Below are 21249 nucleotides of genomic sequence, written 5' to 3'. Positions count from 1 at the left end.
TACTTACTTTCAAGTTATTCATTTAGATTTTTTACTAATCAGCGATGAGACGTAAGGAAATAATTTGATGTGTTTTAGTTGATATCGGTGTACAGGATGTCTGTACCGTGGAGACAAAAGCTTACTATGAACGTCATAATAGCAAATCATGTTTTTTAGTTTTTGAATTTAGAAGATTCCAGCATGTTTTTGGTAAATATTAACGATGACACTTTAAAAAGCGTTTCTCTTTGCCAATGATAATCGATATACCTTTTGAAGGACGCATTTGTAATATAAATATTAACTTTATGCATTTCACAATATTTGCAAAACTTGTACTTCATATAGAAAAAAATATATCAACTTTTATTTATCACGCTTGTTGAACCGTATGTAAGTGCGTATGTACATTGTGGATATATGTACATGTAACTGGTGAAATGATAATCTCTTATTCATATTTAACACCTCGTAGTAAACAGTATTTACTAATGTGTTTTAGTACCTGCATCTTCGTTAATCTATTAAATTTTCTATAAATTAATAGACAATGTAAACAATACATATATTTTAAAAAATGTGTCCTGACAAAATTAAGAAAGAAACTACCGTGTCCACGTCACAGGTGCGTGCATGTTTTGACGCTGGACACATGGATGGAACATTTACCCTAAAAGATGGATGATATACTTTCAAGGCTTCATGATTTATCTGTTACAGAGCACTCTCCAAAAATTGTCGGAACATGATCCATAATGGCTTCTTTGCATGCAAAACAGTATTAATGCTCTTCCGTAAAAGTCTTTGTGACACTGACCTTCACCTTCGAATGTCATAGGCCTAAATGTTACCATGAAACTATAAATATTGTGAATCGTATATAGCCTGGAAAACTGTGGGTGACCAAAATCTATCGGTAGATTTGGGAACATTGATCCCCTGTGACCATTGCCCTAGCGTCTAAATGTCACTATAGGCTCCCGCGATCAGACTGCTGACTACCTCTGTCTGTAGGCTAGAGATTGCACGGCTTTTTGTACGAGTTTTCAAACCAAATCGATACAAACCAAGAAGGTGTCACTTCAGCGAGAACATAGTTTTCTCAACAGTACACATACGCCTATTGCTGCGAATGTAACTGTGAAAACTCTACATGTTCATTGGGTTCCAATTCAAAATCAATATAGTGTATTATTGTTATTATTATTATTGATATGTTTAATAATGACGTATTGTCTCGGCTATCATCATATTTCCTCACCGTGTACACGGTTAAGCATTGGTCTACGTAAGTCAACACGGTACTACACCTGGAAGACGTTCACGTACATGTACACATGTGCTATAAATATCTGGAGAATCTCAGGTCTGGATAATCTCCTCAAAGTGTTGTATGTCAAAAAGTGTCATCATCCTTCCTGTTTTATTTCAGAATACCGCTGTCATATTTCAATCAATTTTTCATTAACCCTTCCCCATCATGAAATCAAAATCTTCGAACATCTTGATACAGCTGTATGTGCGATCTAATTCGTTGGCAATTGCTGATGGATAGAAAATGCCAGCTCTTCAGTATCGATATTAACTAATGTTGATATAGAACAAATACAAATGATATAGTACATAGCAATTTTAAACCTGTAGCTAATAATCTAAATCATTCTTCGGATTATTTTTACTGCCATCCTTGTCGATTGTGTGTATTCAGCTTAAAAAAAATATACACACTAACTGACCATTTGTTTTATTGTTATCAAAAATGGGCACACCATTAGTCTCTAAGACAAACTGCATGCACGTGAGGGATATGTGAATGCTCTATGTGTGCTATTTCATAACATACGTATTGCAGAAGCATGCTGGTAACCATAGCACGATTTGTGTTCGATTTTTAGGTACCCGTCCATTTGGGATGTTTACTATGGAGAGGCAATGGAAGCCTAGGCTGAGAGAAGGAGAGTAGTATTGTCTGTGGCGAGGTCGACAAGGAACCACTATAGTGCTCGCCGTACAGGCAATACCCCTTGTAGTGTGTATTATATATATTGTACATATATTCAGCGATGGAAGGATTTATGCAAAAGTGACTACTTGCAACATGTCAAAATTTCGGAATACTAGTAAGTTTGGAAGGAATTGATCGTTACGGAGATGTTATTTGTGTGTAAAACATTGCCCTGGATTTGGGATTCTGTGATTTCTGCCGCATCGTCATTACCCTTGTTCTTACTTGCTTCATTTTTACAGTGGGACAGGCGATCAAGAAACTGAAGATCCGGAAACCTGGAAAGGCTCCTGGATCACGACTTCAAAGGTCTCTTAGTGCGAAATCCAGGAAGCGTCTTCATTCTTCCGACTCAGGTGGAGGTATGTATTTTATTTTATATATGAGATACGAATTGTTATAACAACTACCAAAAAGCTGTTTTATCTTATATAATCAAAATATTCTTTTAAAACAACAACGCCGTTACACATGTCTCGCCGTCTCTACCTTTAAATGCTCTACGACGATGCTTTCATATAATTTCTTTTCGAAGCCCGAGCTAGTGGTACACGTGAGTTACAACACACAATTTAAAAGATCCTAACAATCTTTAGAAATATTGACATTTGGCATATGTGTTCTAGCCTAATCCATAATATTTATAGATTTCTTAATCTCCTCACAGCCTAGTAAACCAAAAAGTTGGAGTGTGTTTTCATAACTATTTAAAATAGCCCAATATAACTGTTGGAATATTGAGCGGTCGACTCAAGCAGACGACAGTATACATCGTTCACTCGACGAATGAAATTAAAACGTAAAAAATACCTAAGAGATATTTACAGCACGGAACCCTTGTCATTTGCAATTCAACATGGAATCTAACTACTGTATGTGTTTCAAATATGTCTTAACGCATCTCGTGCGTACATACGTACCTATAAATAGATGTAGGCTATTAGTGAAGAATTAACATGTATAATGGGTTACTACTGTGTGGACGGGTTAGAGCTCTGTTAGCTTGCTACTGTTCCCAAACCCTGTCCAAGTTTTGACGAAATTGGAATAATGCTTCGGGGGAATGTTTCAATAATATACTCGATTACTGATCCAGAAAAAAAGTCGGGTTTTATTGCATTTCAAGGATTGCTGATGCTCCAATACTGATGACAACTTAGACGCCTGTGGAATTGTGCGAGTGAGAATTGTGTTTGTGGGAAAAGTCACTACAGGTTGTGATTGTAGGACATACAGGGCACGTGTCTACACGTGCGGGCGAACAGCTAAACTGTTGTTTTCATTCCTCGTGTGATGGGAATGTATATCTATACACGTGTAAAATAAGACTCCATGCCTGATCTACCTTCCGGATAAACACACAATAGGGTATCCGTGTACGTGCCCACAAGCACTCGTATTGTTTAATATACCACATTCCATATATCAATTATCACAGTCGTTACATTACCAAATTATCTGTTGTTTCAATGATAGCCATGAACTTCTACACCAATACGACGGTACACAGATGGCGGCTATAAGAAATACTTACATTGCTCAACGATACGCTAGACCGTCCATAGACTCTGTTCAGTATAGCCCATATATATTCAATTTAACTATTTATCACTATAAATCTGGTATGATTCGTTTTGCTCCGTCTTGGAGTTTGTATTGAAGATTTTAAGCACACTTAATTCAACATTAAACTCATAAGATACGGACAATATATATATAAATATATATATGTAAGGTACAATATAACAATAGTGATATCGTAGTATAAATGTATGCATGTTATATTCCTTCTGACCCACCGAGACTACGTGAACCGTCGCTTGTCAAGAACAATTTATGTTGATACAATCTGGTGCAGTTTATATGTATAAACACACAATAATTATGTGCGCTCTAGATAGGCTTTACTATGGATAAGATATATTATTAGCTAGGAAAGTAAACCTTGCGTGTATCACTTACATTACCGGGAAAATACTATAGGGGAGATTCTATGTATATTGATATAAGTATGTCCAAAAATGAGAATCTGATATTTTGGTATACTACGCTTAAGTTTAACTGGGTATTATGTATCGACACATTAAAAGTTATCATTAGACACATACACTACAGGTACATTTTGTATATTAAAACACACTTGAATTAAAGAAATGGATACATATTAAAATACGTTGATAGTGAACATAGTCTATACATGATATACACATTTTTTTCAAAGTGGACACTGCTGGAAAAAAACCCATGGTGAATAATGAATGCACTGTAATTACAACATAAGTATTGTGAATGATTAAAATATGCACTGTAATTACAACGTATGATGAAAAATGAATATATACACTGTGGTTACAACATCAGTATAGCGAATAATGAAAATACACTGTAAATACAACGTAAGTATGACGAATAATGAATATATACACTGTAATTACAACATAAGTATAGTGAATATATATACTGTAATTACAACATATAATGAATATATACACTGTAATTACAACATAAGTATGATGAATGATGAATATACACTGTAAATACAACGTAAGTATGATGAATGATGAATATATTCACTGTAATTACAACATAAGTATGATGAATAACGAATATATACACTGTAAGTACAATGTAAGTATGGTGAATAATAAAAATATGCACTTTAATTACAGCATAAGTATATTGATAGAAATATATTAACACATTGATGATCGAAATGGATGTCATGATATACATGTACATATATGCTTGCTCAAGAGATGCACAAAGTGAAAATCATCTTAAAATTGATAGGTAAATGCCGCAAAAACAATGGAAATATGTTAAAACCAATCGTTATAGAACAATGAATACTCTAGACTATCTTTCACTATAGCCATACAAGTAAACTGGACTTTAATTGACCAATAGAGTGACGACTACGGTATCCGCTGAATAATGAATTAATCTTTATTACAGCTGCAGTCAAACTGCATTATCTCGATCTCTGATTACTCGAAGACTGTTGCATAACTCAAAGTTGAATTTTGTTCGATAATAAAAGTCTTTATCAGATCGAAGACACTCAAAACAAAAACAAAGATAACATTTAAAGACGCTTATCAAGCAGTAGTTTTACATCTTGTAGGTTAAAATACAAATGAACTTCTAAGTCATTGGATCAACGACTCCAGCAATATACTATACGATAGTGTATACATCTACTTGAGGCATTGTCGTATAATACTGTACGAATCTACTTAACATAATGTCGTAAAATACTGTACAAATGCATAGAAACGTTATCATACAATACCGAACAAATCAACTAAAGGCACTGCCGTACAATATTGTAGAATTGTTTAGAAACGTTACCATACAATACTGTACAAATCTAAAGAAACACCATCATACAATCCTGTACAAATCTAAAGAAACACCATCATACAATACTGTACAAATCTAAAGAAACACCATCATACAATACTGTACAAATCTACTAAGGACATACCCATACAATACTGTACAAATCTACTAAGGACATACCCATACAATGCTGTACAAATCTAAAGAAACACCATCATACAATCATGTACAAATCTACTAAGGACATACCCATACAATACTGTACAAATCTACTAAGGATATACCCATACAATACTGTACAAATCTAAAGAAACACCATCATACAATCCTGTACAAATCTACTAAGGACATACCCATACAATACTGTACAAATCTATAGAAACACCATCATACAATACTGTACAAATCTACTAAACACATAACCCTACAATACTGTAGAAATCTGCTAGAGACATTACCAAAGAATACTGTACAATACTGTACAAAGAATACTAGGGACATTACCGTACAGTACTGTACAAATGTACTAGAGACATTACCGTACAATTATGTACAAATCTACTATACATTACCGTACAGTACTGTACAAATGTACTAGAGACATTACCATACAATTATGTACAAATGTACTAGAGACATTACCATACAAATATGTACAAATCTACAAGAGACATTACCATACAATTATGTACAAATGTACTAGAGACATTACCATACAAGATGTATCAATCTTCTAGAGAGGTTACTGTATAATGGCTTATCAATAGATCTGCTTAATAATTACCGTACCGCATTAAATGATTGCATTCTCATGTTCACAATGCACAATACATATTTTAAGCGGAGTCACCTATTTAGAAATTGAGTGTATACTGAGATGGTTTCTGGGACCTGGTATGATAAAATGGTATGTTGTCTCAAGTGTTAATAATATTTGTCTGAATCTTCCGTGTGATTGAGAGGTAGGCACTCGATGCATTCGTTCATATCATATGGCGTAAGCGGCTTGATGACTTTGATTTAGTTTTGAAGTAGACCCGTGATTGTTTGTGAAGTATTGCCGTTTGGTTTCTTCCATTGTCTCTTGGTAATAAGGTTCTAAATATTGACGTAACAAACGTTATGAGTCCAGGACCGCCCAGAACAGGCAGAGTTCAAGGCCGCACCCAGGTATATGGATCTATTGACGCGCCATGTCTGTCTCAATTATCTTTATATAAGAAATTTACATAAATAGAAACAAAACGCAAATCGTCCTACTGTCATCCTACGTTTTTAGTTTAGATAGGAATTATGAGTTTTATTATGTTAACTAGATATTGTTCTATACAATAATTTGGTAACTATATATTATCCAATCAAGTAAGATGTATGAATTAAAAACAACAATTCTACTATCAAACACAGTATATTTTGATTGTTATTGGTCAAACAATTTTATACAATGCTATATATTTTGCTTTGTGTGGTGTATGTGATGACGTCATGGCATATGAAACTTGGGAACTATGTAAGATAATGGGAGATAACTCAGCAGGGGGTTTGATGTGGTGATCACTCTCCTGTCCCGTCTGGTAGCATTTTTAAGCTGGATCAATTTTGCATTATATCCCGCGTGTGTTGTTACCCCCGATTGTTTCACAGATAGGACACCGCAGTACAGAGATGTGTGTTACAATGTAAAACCCACCCTAATGATCACTCTGAGTTCCGTGTCCAACAATCTGTCATAATCTGGACGAAGTTTTATTTCAAACATTGATGGTCGCGCTTGGATTAAACGGCATCTTCAGTACCTGAAGTTCGACAACTCTGGCAGATAAATATGGAAGGTGAGGGTGATATGTTGTTTGATATTGTACCAAGCTTTTGAATGGTATATCTTAATATAACTTTGTCGATAACATTTGGCATAACTTGATTATCTTTGGAAACATCCTCAAGAGACCGAAATTAGAATCTTGTATAAACACTAGGATGATTTGAGTAGCTCAGACACTTTGGCGTCAAGGAAAAATACATGAAATAGCTAATTTGTAAAAAAAATGTATCATTATTATGATGACAATAATGCAAATAATTTCATGCATGAATTCGTAAATACCTCGTAGTGTAATTTGTATTGATATATTACATTATATGAATTCTAGTGTTTGATTGGGGAGATTAATTACAACATTAACCCTGGTACCGCTAATTACCATTACTGTTTGTTTGTGTGTCGAGATGCAATGGGCTCAGATCGTTATATATTGTTCCGAACAGAAAATTATGCAGGTTTGGTGGATAATTGCTGAATTGTTGCATGCTAAAAGAATATATATCAAGGTTTAACTAATTACACACCGTTTATTCCAAAGCAATTACTAGGAATTTAGGAACGGTTGTCTTGTCTCTGGAGGAACACATGCTCTGTCGGTGACTCGTTTACAAACAGTATTGTTTAATACATATTCCCGTCAGATTTAAAGCACAATCAAACCGAGGTTTCGCTATTTAACTGTTTTGCATGCATGTGGTAGTCGATTATTTTTTATTTATACCTTTATATATAAAGCTATTTCCTTCCTAATCAAATAGCAAGCGAAAACAAAACCCAGAATAGTGTACCATAAGAATACTTTGCGATAAATTAATTATTGCAAATGTCATGCAGTGTCATCCGTTATGACGTCGTAAATATTGTCCTGGTGACGACCATTGACCTTCAAAATGCATTTTCCTTCGAAAAAAGCATGAATGACTGATCTGAGTTTAAATTTATATTTGGATAAATACATTGCTAAATGTAGCACGTGCTGTTTATGAAATAAGCCGTTTTCACCTTTCTATATATGAGTTAATGTTTGAGATACTCATTTTACTCTTGTTTTTTCAGGTACGTTTCACTTTATAATAATTTGCACTGCATTGAAGGCATGCTGGTATTATGTCGTTCTGAATGAAAATTGTATTTTGTTTTAATTTTTTTTTTTATATAGTCTACCTTCCATTATTTATGAGTCATAAAGTATTTTCAGACACCAATCTATTTTTGTTTAATACTTCATATGGCATTGTTAGATTTACTTATGTACCCTATAGAAGTGTTGGTACGGAAGCATGGGTTTTTGTTGAAACATATCGAATTGTATATAGTTTGAGCATGAGTTTCTGTTGTATGAGCTCCATAGTGCATCATACGGAAACGTTCACTACTAAAGGCAACTAGGCACCTTATAGGATATCTATAAACGACTTGATATGTTTCCTTAGGATCGCAACATAAATAAATAGTGTTTTTACTGCAACAAAATCTTAAAATAAATGAATGAAATAAATTACATATAGTGCAACTGTATGTCGTTGGATTTACACTATTGGAATATATTAGGCATTAATCAAAAGTCCCATTACGTTTCCTGTAATGCATTCCATACCAATATATTATTATTTGAATTATCATTAAATAATTAACGTGTATGATATTATGCGATAAGAGAGCATTTTATTAGCATTTCGTTGTATTTGGCGTTAAACATGATCTCTATCACTTTACATGTACAATGTTTTTAACGGAAGTTCAATGTTGTTACTTTAATCGTTACAATCCGAAGACAAAACTGCTGCAGAGTTTCTCAGACACGCTTTTTTTAGATGTCTTTGTATGCATACATACGTACCTTACCAACCCGAAGAAAAAGTGTGATAAGATATATAGCGGATATCCATCATTATCTTCAGTAATACCTGATATATTTAACTCGTGCGGCTAATATTTTCTATATTATTTTATATCCTCTATATTCGTGCTATGCTCTCGTGAAATATCGAATATTAGCGCCCCCCCCCCCCCCCCCCCCCCCCCCCCCCCCCCACACACACACACACACACACACACTCGTGCAATGTACAGTTAGATTTTATGTGTATTACATTTTATTGCAAAATATACCGATAAAGATCAACCTCTCTCAGAATTCATTGCGGTCCCCGGCTCACAAATGTAGTCGTGACGTTATGTATTTTATCTTGCATTATGACGTCATATAACATCTCGGATAACTATATGTAAATCTTCATTTTCCCCATTGTTGTTTGGAAGCAGAACACTGATTAGTCAACTCAGAAAAAAGTGAAGTGATATTTTCCACTAGTGAGCTTTTGTAGAATGAATAATTTTCGATATTTCACTGGTAAAAATTTAATAAATTGGATTACTGTGAAATTTAGAATTGATGCCTGTGTTACGAAAGATTCTTAAGTCAATCGTTCCGTATTAATTATTCCAAACAGGTTGTAGTTTGTACAATAATTCAATCAATCAGAATAACAAACCTGTTCGTTCAGGTTTTGAAGTCAGCGAATAACGAATTCCATGAAACCCGATATAATTATAACAATTAGAACATTTGCAAACAAGATGTTGAAACAGATCTTTTGTATAATTGAGTGCCGAGTAAACATTCGGGGTATTTAAACCTGTGGACACAGTAGTCGGGTAGATCGCTATGAAAACTTTCAATATGTGGACAAAAGAAAGTATGTTTGAATAAAATATTCCCATTGTTCTGTGTTCTGAAAAGCTCGATATACAAAATATCATGTAGTTCTCTTGTTGTTGAGGTACAATTTCAGTGATCGATTAGAGTAGTTGTAGAAGAAATATTTGCCAAGATTTTAAGATAAAGCATGATAATGTTGAGCTTATACTATGACGTCAAATGTGTTATGACACATGTCTGCCTTAGCAACCGTAAGAAATCGTGCCTAGCTGATTATTTCTTTTGGTATTTTATTTCAAATCCAACAACATCAAATGTAAGAAAAATGTCCTAATGAACTGTGATATATGAATTAATTATAATATATTTGTATGTTCTACACTCCTAACCAGAAAACTTCGACAACAGGTTCGAATGAAAACGGCCACCAAATTGGCTACATTAACATTTATCTTATACACTAGACAGGACCCAAAAACAAAAATATAATACGAACAGACCATTCCGATATATTTCGTTCACATTTCCCCCTCGTTTTATCGATTCTGAGTTGGAAATACTGGTTTGGTAGTATGGCGATATTTCTGTTGTTTTTGCACTCAAAAAAGCAACAACTACACAAGTACAATGAAAATTTAGCGCAAGAGGACTAAAATCTGCCCATCTGACATAAAATGCTGTTTTACTGATTACATAATTAATGGAAATGTGGTACACATTATGAAGTCAGCAAAAGTGTTAATACAGTGTAGACAGCGGGTGTTTTTTCTAAACCGACAAATAGTGAGAGCTCGTGATGCAATATTGAAGATGGCCGCTGGATTAGGAAGATGTCGAGGACCCTAACGCTAGCTGACCAATCAGTGACCAGTACTTATAAAACATCGATGAGCTCATCAGCAGCCAATAATTAGCTAGCAGCATGACAAGCTCAGATATATATTCAAAATACAGTTATGTACTTAAACATGTTCAATAAAAAAAACTTTCACATCGACGGATACCAAATCAAGAAAAAGAAATAAGTAGGCTTGTCAGGTGGATACAAACATAGATTAAGCTTATTATTTAGCTGCCTTGATATTAATTCCGTGTCATTAAAAGTGTACCCCGAAAAGACAATTGAAACGTATTGCTAAAAAGCTATTGCTCCAATCAATAAATATTATGCGTAATATAAATATGCGAGTAGAATATACAATTGCCAGCATTGATGTTTACTGATTTACATGTATTTATAATTTAGAAAAAATTACCTATAACCTTGGCAACATTCTGCTATAAAATAAATAATACGGGCAGTTATCATGGTGATGTATCAATTTCTATGCAATAGCAAGAGTTATTAACACGAGATAATACTAAAACGTAGGGGAAAATGCCATATGTCCCGGAAGCGTAAGCGTCTTCTATGCCATCAACAGGCGCCCACTAAGTAAATCCAGATAGGTAAAAGAATCGTACATCGGCCATTTTACATACATTGTATCGGTCAAAATCTATTACGGAAGACGCAAATGTATTAGGAACAATTTCTTGAATATCGAAGTATGAGATATGAACACCGTTGTTAGTAGAAACTATGATGTAACTGTCAATGAACGGAATGTTTATAATGGAGATATTGAAATAATAACGCGTATCATAAGTGACAACCGCTGTCTTTCGTTTATGTTGTTAATACAAATCAAGAAATGCTGCTAATGTGAACAATCCGTAAAACCCTTGGTTTCAAATTCCCGTTTTTTAAAGAATAATCTGCGTCGCCGTCTAAGCTTTACAACCCAGGCATTCGCAGTATCCTCAGTTAACTATCGCCTGTAGATATAACCAGATAATACCCAAGGGGACTTTAAAAGATCCACAGCTCTCTTTGTTTCCGCCGTTTTAGTCATAAGATAGTATATTAAGTACCCAATACATCAACCACTGCATAATTTTGAATTCGAGATAGCCAACTCCAACGAAGAAAAAACACTCAAGATTCCCTTTGCTTTTTAAATTATACATTTATATCATATGACAACAATATATCAAACACAGCACAAAAGAATAATACCAAAACAAAGATTTTTCTATTTCTCTTAAGATTTCATTTAAAGAGCGTCCATATATTTTATCTGTTTAGAGATGCGTTCTTATTTATCTATATTATTTAAGTAATATATTTATATACATGGATATATATTTTACAGTTATGTCATTTTAAAATGGCTTACTTGATGTGCGATTTATTGTTTCGCTTAGGAAAACATACATCGCATCAGCTATGAGTCAAACGTGTTAACGTATTAAGACGAATGTTAATATTCTTTTATTGTATAACTCAGTATTAGTGAGATGTGTGTGGATGTTTTTGTTTCGTTTTATGTATGTTTTATCATCGGCATCGATAATTAACTTACGAATTAATTTCTTCTCTATCATTTTCGGTCTCGTTTCTAACTAGTAGGCCCATATTTTGTGTTTATTGTTTTATATATGTATGTACGTAACCGTGTTTACCATCAGTCCAAACATGAGAATTACGCATCACATAAGAATGACAAGGAATGTATTCATTTCGCAGTTATAAGACAACCAGTCCATTATATGAATGTGAGTTACCGTAAGACTTTACTGAAACATGATTAAGCGATACACAAACCTGGCAGTAATGATGAAAGTCACATTATGACAATGTCGTTCTTCTCAATAAACTACAGAGCAAATGAAAATGTGCATATATCATTATGCACTTTGTTGAATACGACATAAGCAAAAATTCCTCTTAAGATCTATGGAAATGTTCGACAGATCTCTTGTTGCATTTAGTGCGACAGCATTCGTGCCAGAAGATATATCTAGCTTTTATATGTGACAGTGTATTTGTGATCTGTGGCGCACTATTAACGATGGCTCGGTGTAGTGTGTCGTTCCCTATCGTTATTTCACAAGCCTTAAAGACCAGGATATAAAGTGCGTCGCTGTATAAGAATCCCCGAGAGAGCTTTGGTATTTTACCATTGATGATTTTTTTATAAGGCATGTTTGTTCAGTTAGGGAGACAAGATGTTTATTTACAAGATAGGTTTCAGTATTATCACATGGCATACCATCATTTATGTGATAGTTTGGTCGCTATGAACGTCCAGGGGTTAACTTTGGTGTTACGGTCTGTAACATTCTAATTGATATATAAACAGCGTAAAACAATAGGATATGTGTTCTTAGAAGTTACATTATTTTAGCTGTTGATGTTACGTGCTTAATGAATAAGTATCATTGGTTTTTGAAATAATGATATTGGGGTCATATTATGAGTTGTCAGTTTTGTAACAATACATGTAGCTGTTGACCACATGTAAACTACGATATCAGAGCTTTTTTTGGCAGTCTTGAAAACATATATGATTGATGGAAAACATTTTTGTGCGATGATTTCACATCAAAGATTGGTTTGCATGAAATGAAACGATATTTGCGTAAAGCTGTAATCACGAATATATCGTTAAACAAGACTACTTTGTCTGATAGATAGTAAACGAGAGTTATCTTTAAGATATTAATCTCGCACAAAAATGTACGTTATAGTACATCTGATACAACGACAATACTGCTGCTTGGTGCCTGATACGTTTACTACAGACATACCGGTACATGAATGTATTAAACTCACCAAAAAGTACACTCCTTAGTGGTTTTTTTTCGAAAATTTCGTCACCTACTGAAAGGTCCCAAAACACCTCTAAAATTATATAAAATGTACACTTGCAGCACTATAGCTGTAATTATGAGTAATTATACACCTAAAGTGTTATCTATAGATCACCCAGGAGGTAAAAAGGATTATTTAAATAAAGTACCAAATATTGCATATTATTATATGAAACAGTCCCTTTAGGTATTTCTGAACAATATGAACGGACACCACACATTTCTATCACTTTGTAACAGTCCCACTGTGCATTTGCATATACAGTTCTATTTATGGAACATCCGATTGATGGATTGGGTTATGATTTAATTATATAGTATGTGCTAGTTTCATGATCATAAATGGGTGTCAAAAGGCAACTTTGCCTGAACACTGGACAAAGTTGCTATTTATTTCATACGGGAGATTATCGCAACATTGTCGCAATGCTTAGCTGAACCTGGAATAGTTCCATCAGTATTTTGTAATTAACGAGATGGAGCAGGTACTTAGTTCCGGAAAAGTATATTGGATTACGTATTGCCGGTTTGCTACACGTTAACGAGAGAGTGATTCAGAGAGTCCCTTGGCAGAGTCGTAACCAACTTACTTCGAGAGCAGAGGTATTAATCGTCCCCATCGTGATCGTCCGATTTAGCCCCAGCTATCATAAGTCACTTTGTGGAATAAAATCGCAGAGAGATGTGGCAGAATGGTCAAGCGTGCTTCAGTATAGAGCACTTGGATGTCTGATAATGCCGGTCCCTATTACATTAAGTGCCAGGAGAAGTGTAAGAGGGAGAGAGACTCCAAATCAATATATATCTCATGATAAAGACATATACTGTAAGTTTCTTTGTTGAAAGAGTTAAAATTTGGCTAAAAATTGAGATAGATCAAATGAAATAAAATAGAAAATATTCCTCGAGTTTTCCTAAGATATGTAAAACTGAAATGCAGACTCCAATGTAAACCATGATAATTTGTAGACAAATGCTAATCAATGTCAATCCCCTATTGACGATTATATATGTGAGTACATTTAATGGATAACCGATATATCATAATCTAAAGTTAATAAAAGCACTATTAAAACTGTTAACACCCTTCCAGATGTCCAGTCTACTACCAATACTTCAAACGTCTTTTTTAGAGGTCCTCATTACTATCAATAATTTAAATATCCTCTCATAAGTCCTGTTACTATCAATATTTAAAAAAAAAAACTCTGAGATGTCCATTCTACTATAAATACTTTAAAAACCTTCTGAAAGGTCAAGTCAACAACCAATACTTTCAACACACCCTTTAGAGTTACAGGCAACTATCAATAATTCAAACCCCCCCCGAGAGTTCTCGTCTACGATCAATCCTTTAAACACCATGTCAGAGGCCCAGACTACTATCAATACTTTAAACACCATGTCAGAGGTCCAGACCACTATCAATACTTTAAACACCATCTCAGACATCCAGACCACTATCAATACCTTAAACACCATCTCCGAGATCCAGACTACTATCAATACTTTAAACACCATGTGAGAGGTCCAGACCACTATCAATACTTTAAACACCATGTGAGAGATCCAGACCACTATCAATACCTTAAACACCATCTCAGAGATCAAGACTACTATCAATACTTTAAACACCATATCAGAGATCCAGACCACTATCAATACTTTAAACACCATATCAGACATCCAGACTACCATCAATACTTTAAACACTATCTCAGAGATCCAGACTACTATCAATGTTTTAAACACCATTGCAGAGATCCAGAATACTATCAATAATTGAAGCACCATCCCAGAGGTCCAGACTACTATCAATACTATAAACACCATCTCAGAGATCCAGAATACTATCAATACTCTAAACACCATGTCAGAGATCCAGACTACTATCAATACTTTAAACACGATCCCAGAGATCCGGACTACTATCAATACTTTAAACACCATGTCAGACATCCACACTACTATCAATACTCTAAACACCATGTCAGAGATCCAGACTACTATCAATACTTTAAACACGATCCCAGAGATCCGGACTACTATCAATACTTTAAACACCATGTCAGACATCCACACTACTATCAATACTTTAAACAACCTACGAGAGTTCTTGAAACACCATGTCAGAGGTCCAGACTACTATCAATAATTTAAACACCATCTCAGAGATCCAGAATACTATCAATACTTTAAACACCCTGTCAGAGATCCAGACCACTATCAATACTTTAACACCATCTCAGAGATCCAGAATACTATCAATAATTCAAACATCCTTGGAGAGGTCGAGTCTACTATTAATACTTGAAGCACTATTGCAGAGTTTGGTTTATTTTGTTTAACGTCCTATTTACAGCTAAGGTCATTTAAGGACGGCCTCCCGTGCGTGCGACATGCATGCGTGTGGCGAGTGCGTATGTGTGTTTTGGGAGGCTGCGGTATGTTCTTGTTAAGTCTCCTTGTGAGATGCCGGAACTTTTGCCAATTTATAGTGCTACCTCGCTGAAGCATACTGCCGGAGACACCTAGCAGCACACCCCACCCGGTCACATTATACTGACAACGGGCGAACCAGTCGTCCCACTTCTAATATGCTGAGCGCTAAGCAGGAGCAGCAACTACCATTTTTAAAGACTCTGGTATGTCTCGGCTAGGGAAGAGAACCAAAAGCCTTCCTCACAGCGGCGAACGCTCAACTAAAGGCCAAATGTGAGGCATTGTCAAGGGGGACATTAAGAAGAAGAAATGTCAAGAAAGAGGAGAAAATATAAGATCCCAAATTAAGTCGCCTCTTACGATCATGCAATGGGGACAGCAGGTACAATTCTTACGCCCTACCTGCAGGGCAGACTATTGCAGAGGTCAAGTCTACTACCAATGCAGAGGTCAAGTCTACTACCAATGCTTATATTAAAAATTTAAAGTGACACATGCATCATATAAAATGTTCTCTTTCATTTGAAGAAGTCAACATAATCTTCTGTTCTTATCAATTTGATGATAAATTACCTTGTAGGTGTAACACCTTTTCACGGCAAACCTGACTAATATGAAGCTACTATTATCTATCTCGTTTTAAAACGGGAACACATTTTGAATGCTTTCTAAATTACATAATTAAATATGTGGTCGTTGCTACCTTGTTATGCTAGATTCGTTACACACCAAGAACGATACATCTCGCTCGGTGCTTTAACTTCTCAATGAGTTGGCGCGGTATATAGAAAGCTGTGTAGTATGTGCGGCGTTACTGTAAGAGGGGGTTGAGCAGAATTTATGAGTCTCTTTATTGATTTGTTCCATAGGCCCTATTCTTTTTCGGTAGGCCTGTCACAAGTCGGCAATGCAATGTACAAAATCAACGGCACCTTATACTTTAGTCGCCGACAGGCAGAGTTATGATCTTTGGCGACATGTATATATATAGTAGAGCTCAGTAGGTGAAATATGTATTTAGCTGCGTCTGTTCAAATCACGTGCTCGCTGCAGACACGGTGTATCTAAAGATATGTGAAAGGTGCAAGATGCAAAATGCGCCAAATAAATTATAAAATATTAATTTTGTTAGATATCAAACAGACATTCAAAATATCACATAGTTCCAAAGCTTGAATTCTATTTAGGCATATATTTCCAAACCTGAAGAAATTGAATTAAACCGGATGTCAATGATTAGTTGTTTATACATACTGTTATCACAAAAGATGTATTGAGGGAAATTTCAAGGAAAAAACCCGACTCCCACAAAATTATATAGGGTAAAAAAGGTGGTCCAGTAGGGAAGATTTTCTGTTCCAAGCGATGCAGTACACAAAACCCGAAACTATGTCGACCTGCTGGCACTTAGAAAAGTATCTTGTATGTGGGCGTTAGACGGTTAACATGAAGTCGTTACCATGGTAACTACTGTAATTTTGCTATTCAGGAGATATGGTATAAAACATCGGACATGCGACTAAATAGTATTAATGATATACAAATAATTTATATAGCGAGAGATGTATAAACATGCTAGTTATCACTTAGTATCTCTTAGTGTCGAAACAAAACGTTACACATGTCTAACATGCTTGTGAAGGCCTTGGATTGTGTATCGCTCTATTCTTGTTTTGGTTAGGTTTACCGCCCATGAACAGCCAGGTCAATTTTAAAACATGTATCCTTGTAGTAGATAGTGACAACCTCACTGAACGACACATTTGATACCCATCGCGTCCGGAGCAATAATTGAGTGTCTTGCCCAGCCCAGACCGGTCCATTGGTCAACTACCCGAGAAATACCGACCGCCGTGGGTACATAAGGGGCGTTGAGCCAACTACCTCGGATCTTCACATGAGGTTACTTATACATATACATGTGTGTGTGTGTATGAAAGCCAACGCTCTAACCGACTGAGTTATCTCAGCCCCTTGTGAGTCCTTGAATGGCTCAAAGGTCAGAATTACGTGTTAACAGTAATTATATCAACAATTTGTTATGAATGATATTTCAGTCTGAACTATTCAATATAAATACAATATAATTTTATGAACCATTGTTTTATTAACGGAACTAACTGCAGTTCAACGAATAGGGCAGCGGTTACTTCAAATAGACGGCGGTTAGGGAACGGATTGAAATTCTGAAATTGAACTGTAAACGAATCGCTTAAAACGATTCGTTACAACGCATTCACTTGAAACAGACAATAACAATTTATACAATTATATACCATGGTTACATTCCTGATACGTTTAATAGCTACCTCATTAACATAGTTTTATTATGAGATAATTCATACATGGATTGCTCAATATGAAGCATTTTAGGTCGTACAAGCTGTTTATTTGGCCTTTTAATAAATTGGTTCGCCCGCTGTCAGTATAATGTGACCGGGTGGGGTGTGCTGCTGGGTGTCTTCGGCAGTATGCTTCAGTGAGGTAGCACTATAAATCGGCAAAAGTTGCGGCCTATCACAAGGAGACATTACACGAACATACCGCAGCCTCCCAAAACACACGTACGCACTCGCCACACGCATGCATGTCGCACGCACGGGAGACCATCCTTAAATGACCTTAGCTGTTAATATGACGTTAAACAAGGTTAACCATATAAAACCAATTAATAAATTGATTGCTTAGCTTACCTGGCTAATTTTCATCAGTTTATGCTTTGGATCACGCACCGTTCACAATCCTAAAATTATTGATGGTATGTTTGTATGTATATGCCAAATTGATCTAAGTATAATTTATATTTAAATCAAAATTGCTCCGTCATGTTATCTCTTAAATATTCATCCGCCGTACACGTAGTAGATGAAATAACATCAATTGACATTTTCCTATAAATATTGGCATTCATTTCTTATTACTTTTTATTTATCGCAACAGATAGTGCACAGCTGGTGCACAGTGTAAGACTATCTGGTATGTCGGGGAACATCGATTAAAACTAACCCATGTATTATATTACTATCAATGTTCGGTTAGTCAATACCATTGGGATTTTATTGCTTCGAGGGAATCAGTCTTTAAAATTGACATCCAACCCGTTATCTATAGAAATACATGTCGTGACGTGTGCGATTGAAAATACTGTACAATTTAGAACAGAACAGACTTGTCTCGTAAAATAAACGTTACTCGTCGTTTAAATGTATAAATCATATAAGAATATCAAATTCAGAAAACGGTTCAGTTCTGAATTAACTCTCTTCGACTGTTCTTTAAAACACATTATTCATTGTTATCATTTAATGTGTCTTGCTTTAGCGATGGATTAGCGGGCTTGGTGTTACACATGGTACAGGGAATATTTACTATTCTGGAATCTGTATTACTAACGGTCCATTGTTTGGGTCCTTTCCTCTTGTATTATAGTACTTCTATTATTCTGACGTGTTCGCGGCTTTCGTTGTTTTAATTCTTTTGTTTCGTGCTATGATAATTCCCCACTATAAGACATAACGTTTGACGGGACTATGGTTGTGTTTATGTATACATTGATTGTGAACATTTATTTATACAATAAAAGTAAATGAATATCATTCCATGTATAATGCAAAATGTTGGTGACGGGGATCCTCAAAGTTAATATATATTATATTGTTCCTGGAACCAGGTAAGAGAGAGTGTCATGGAAGGAATCTGAACATATCAAGCACCTGACCTGGATATTTCATTAAGGAATACAAACACTTGTTTTATCTTTTTTTTTAAATCAATTCCTTTCTGAATGTCATACATGTACTGGGCATTTTTGTCTCACTGTCTCCACAATGAAATCGTCTATATTATGAAGTAACAGAAGTCTGGAATGCTGGACACTTTATCACTATCCCTCTACCTCTGGGTTTCGAGTTCGAAACCTACGTGGGGCAGTTGCCAGGTACTGACCGTAGGCCGATGGTTTTTCTCCGGGTACTCCAAAACCACCTCCAAAACCTGGCACGTCCTTTAAATGGCCCTGGCTGTTAATAGGACATTAAACAAAACAAACAAACCAAACCAAGTAATGCTTCTTCATTCCCATCGCAACAATCATTAAATATTACAAGATATCATCCGACACGTGATGGCTTACTTCATATCACAGCATCATAAGAAGAAAATGCCAAAATAATTTGGGACATAATGAATGAATACAAATACATTGCAGTATTGTGTCACTGATATCCCATAATTAATCTTCAACAACAAAGTTCTTCACAAATTGATGTTGATATATGATAAAAAAGAAAACCGTTCTTTTGAATACGTACTCGTATTTATAATAAACTCATCACAAGGACAGTTTGTCTATTATTTACAGCAGCATTTACAATATTGCATAGTGTATTGTATGATATAAACATCTACAAGAATTCATTGTGTATTGTATAATATAAACATATACAAGGATACATTGTGTATTGTATAATATAAACATCTACAGGAATACATAGTGTATTGTATGATATAAACATATACAAGGATACATTGTGTATTGTATAATATAAACATCTACAGGAATACATTGTGTATTGTATAATATAAACATCAACAAGAATACATAGTGTTTGTTTAATATAAACATCTACAGGAATACATGGTGTATTGTTTAATATAAACATCTACAAGATTACATTGTGTTTGTTTAATATAAACATCTACAGGAATACATGGTGTATTGTTTAATATAAACATCTACAAGATTACATTGTGTTTTGTTTAATATATTCATATAAGAATGCATAGTGTATTGTTTAATATAAACGTATATAAGACTACATGGTGTATTGTTTAATATAATCGTCCTTAGGGATATAGATTTAAGGAACAGCAGTATGTGTTGGGGTTAACAATTATCACATCTATAAGGAATATCTCCTTATCGATAAAACATTGATGCCTAGGATTATTGTGGACAGAATTTATATGTAGGAGTGATCTAAGGTCATATATCATATTGGAGAACTTGGCAATGTATCACAATGGAAGGCAGTGATTAGCTGGTAATGTGTGGCTAACCATTCGTGTCTGCGTGGCGTCTACTCCCCAAATAGACCCTAACAAAATGATATACGGCAAAATTCACCTCAGCATCTTCTGTATCCATCAAGCCCATTATTTCATACAAAATGGTGCAAAAATACAAAAGCAAGGCAATAAAATATATTAGTGCGCATGTCTGTCAGTCAATGTGGGTAATGAATGTACGCGATATATATACGGGCTGCATGAGGAATTGTAATGACCTTTAACATCATT

The 21249-nt window shown here is 35.0% G+C and overlaps 1 protein-coding gene across 4 annotated transcripts in view; it reads left to right on the top strand.

Moving 5' to 3' along the window:
• Positions 1-21249, top strand: part of LOC117339993 (Kv channel-interacting protein 4-like) — a 420070-nt gene that overhangs the window by 20014 nt on the left and 378807 nt on the right. For 2 of the 4 annotated variants that reach the window (XM_033901727.1, XM_033901725.1), the window contains exons 1-2: positions 1951-2102; positions 2230-2349. In XM_033901727.1, the coding sequence (XP_033757618.1) occupies positions 2081-2102; positions 2230-2349 (142 nt within the window). In that variant the 5' untranslated portion in view covers positions 1951-2080. Of the gene's footprint in view, positions 1-1950; positions 2103-2229; positions 2350-21249 lie in introns of those variants that run through there. The other 2 variants (XM_033901720.1, XM_033901721.1) reach the window with 1 other exon arrangement.

Source organism: Pecten maximus, chromosome 12, assembly GCF_902652985.1.
Source record: "Pecten maximus chromosome 12, xPecMax1.1, whole genome shotgun sequence".
NCBI lineage: Eukaryota > Metazoa > Mollusca > Bivalvia > Pectinida > Pectinidae > Pecten > Pecten maximus.
Note: the sequence above shows the minus strand (reverse complement) of the source record. Positions and strands in the feature narration are given on the sequence as shown.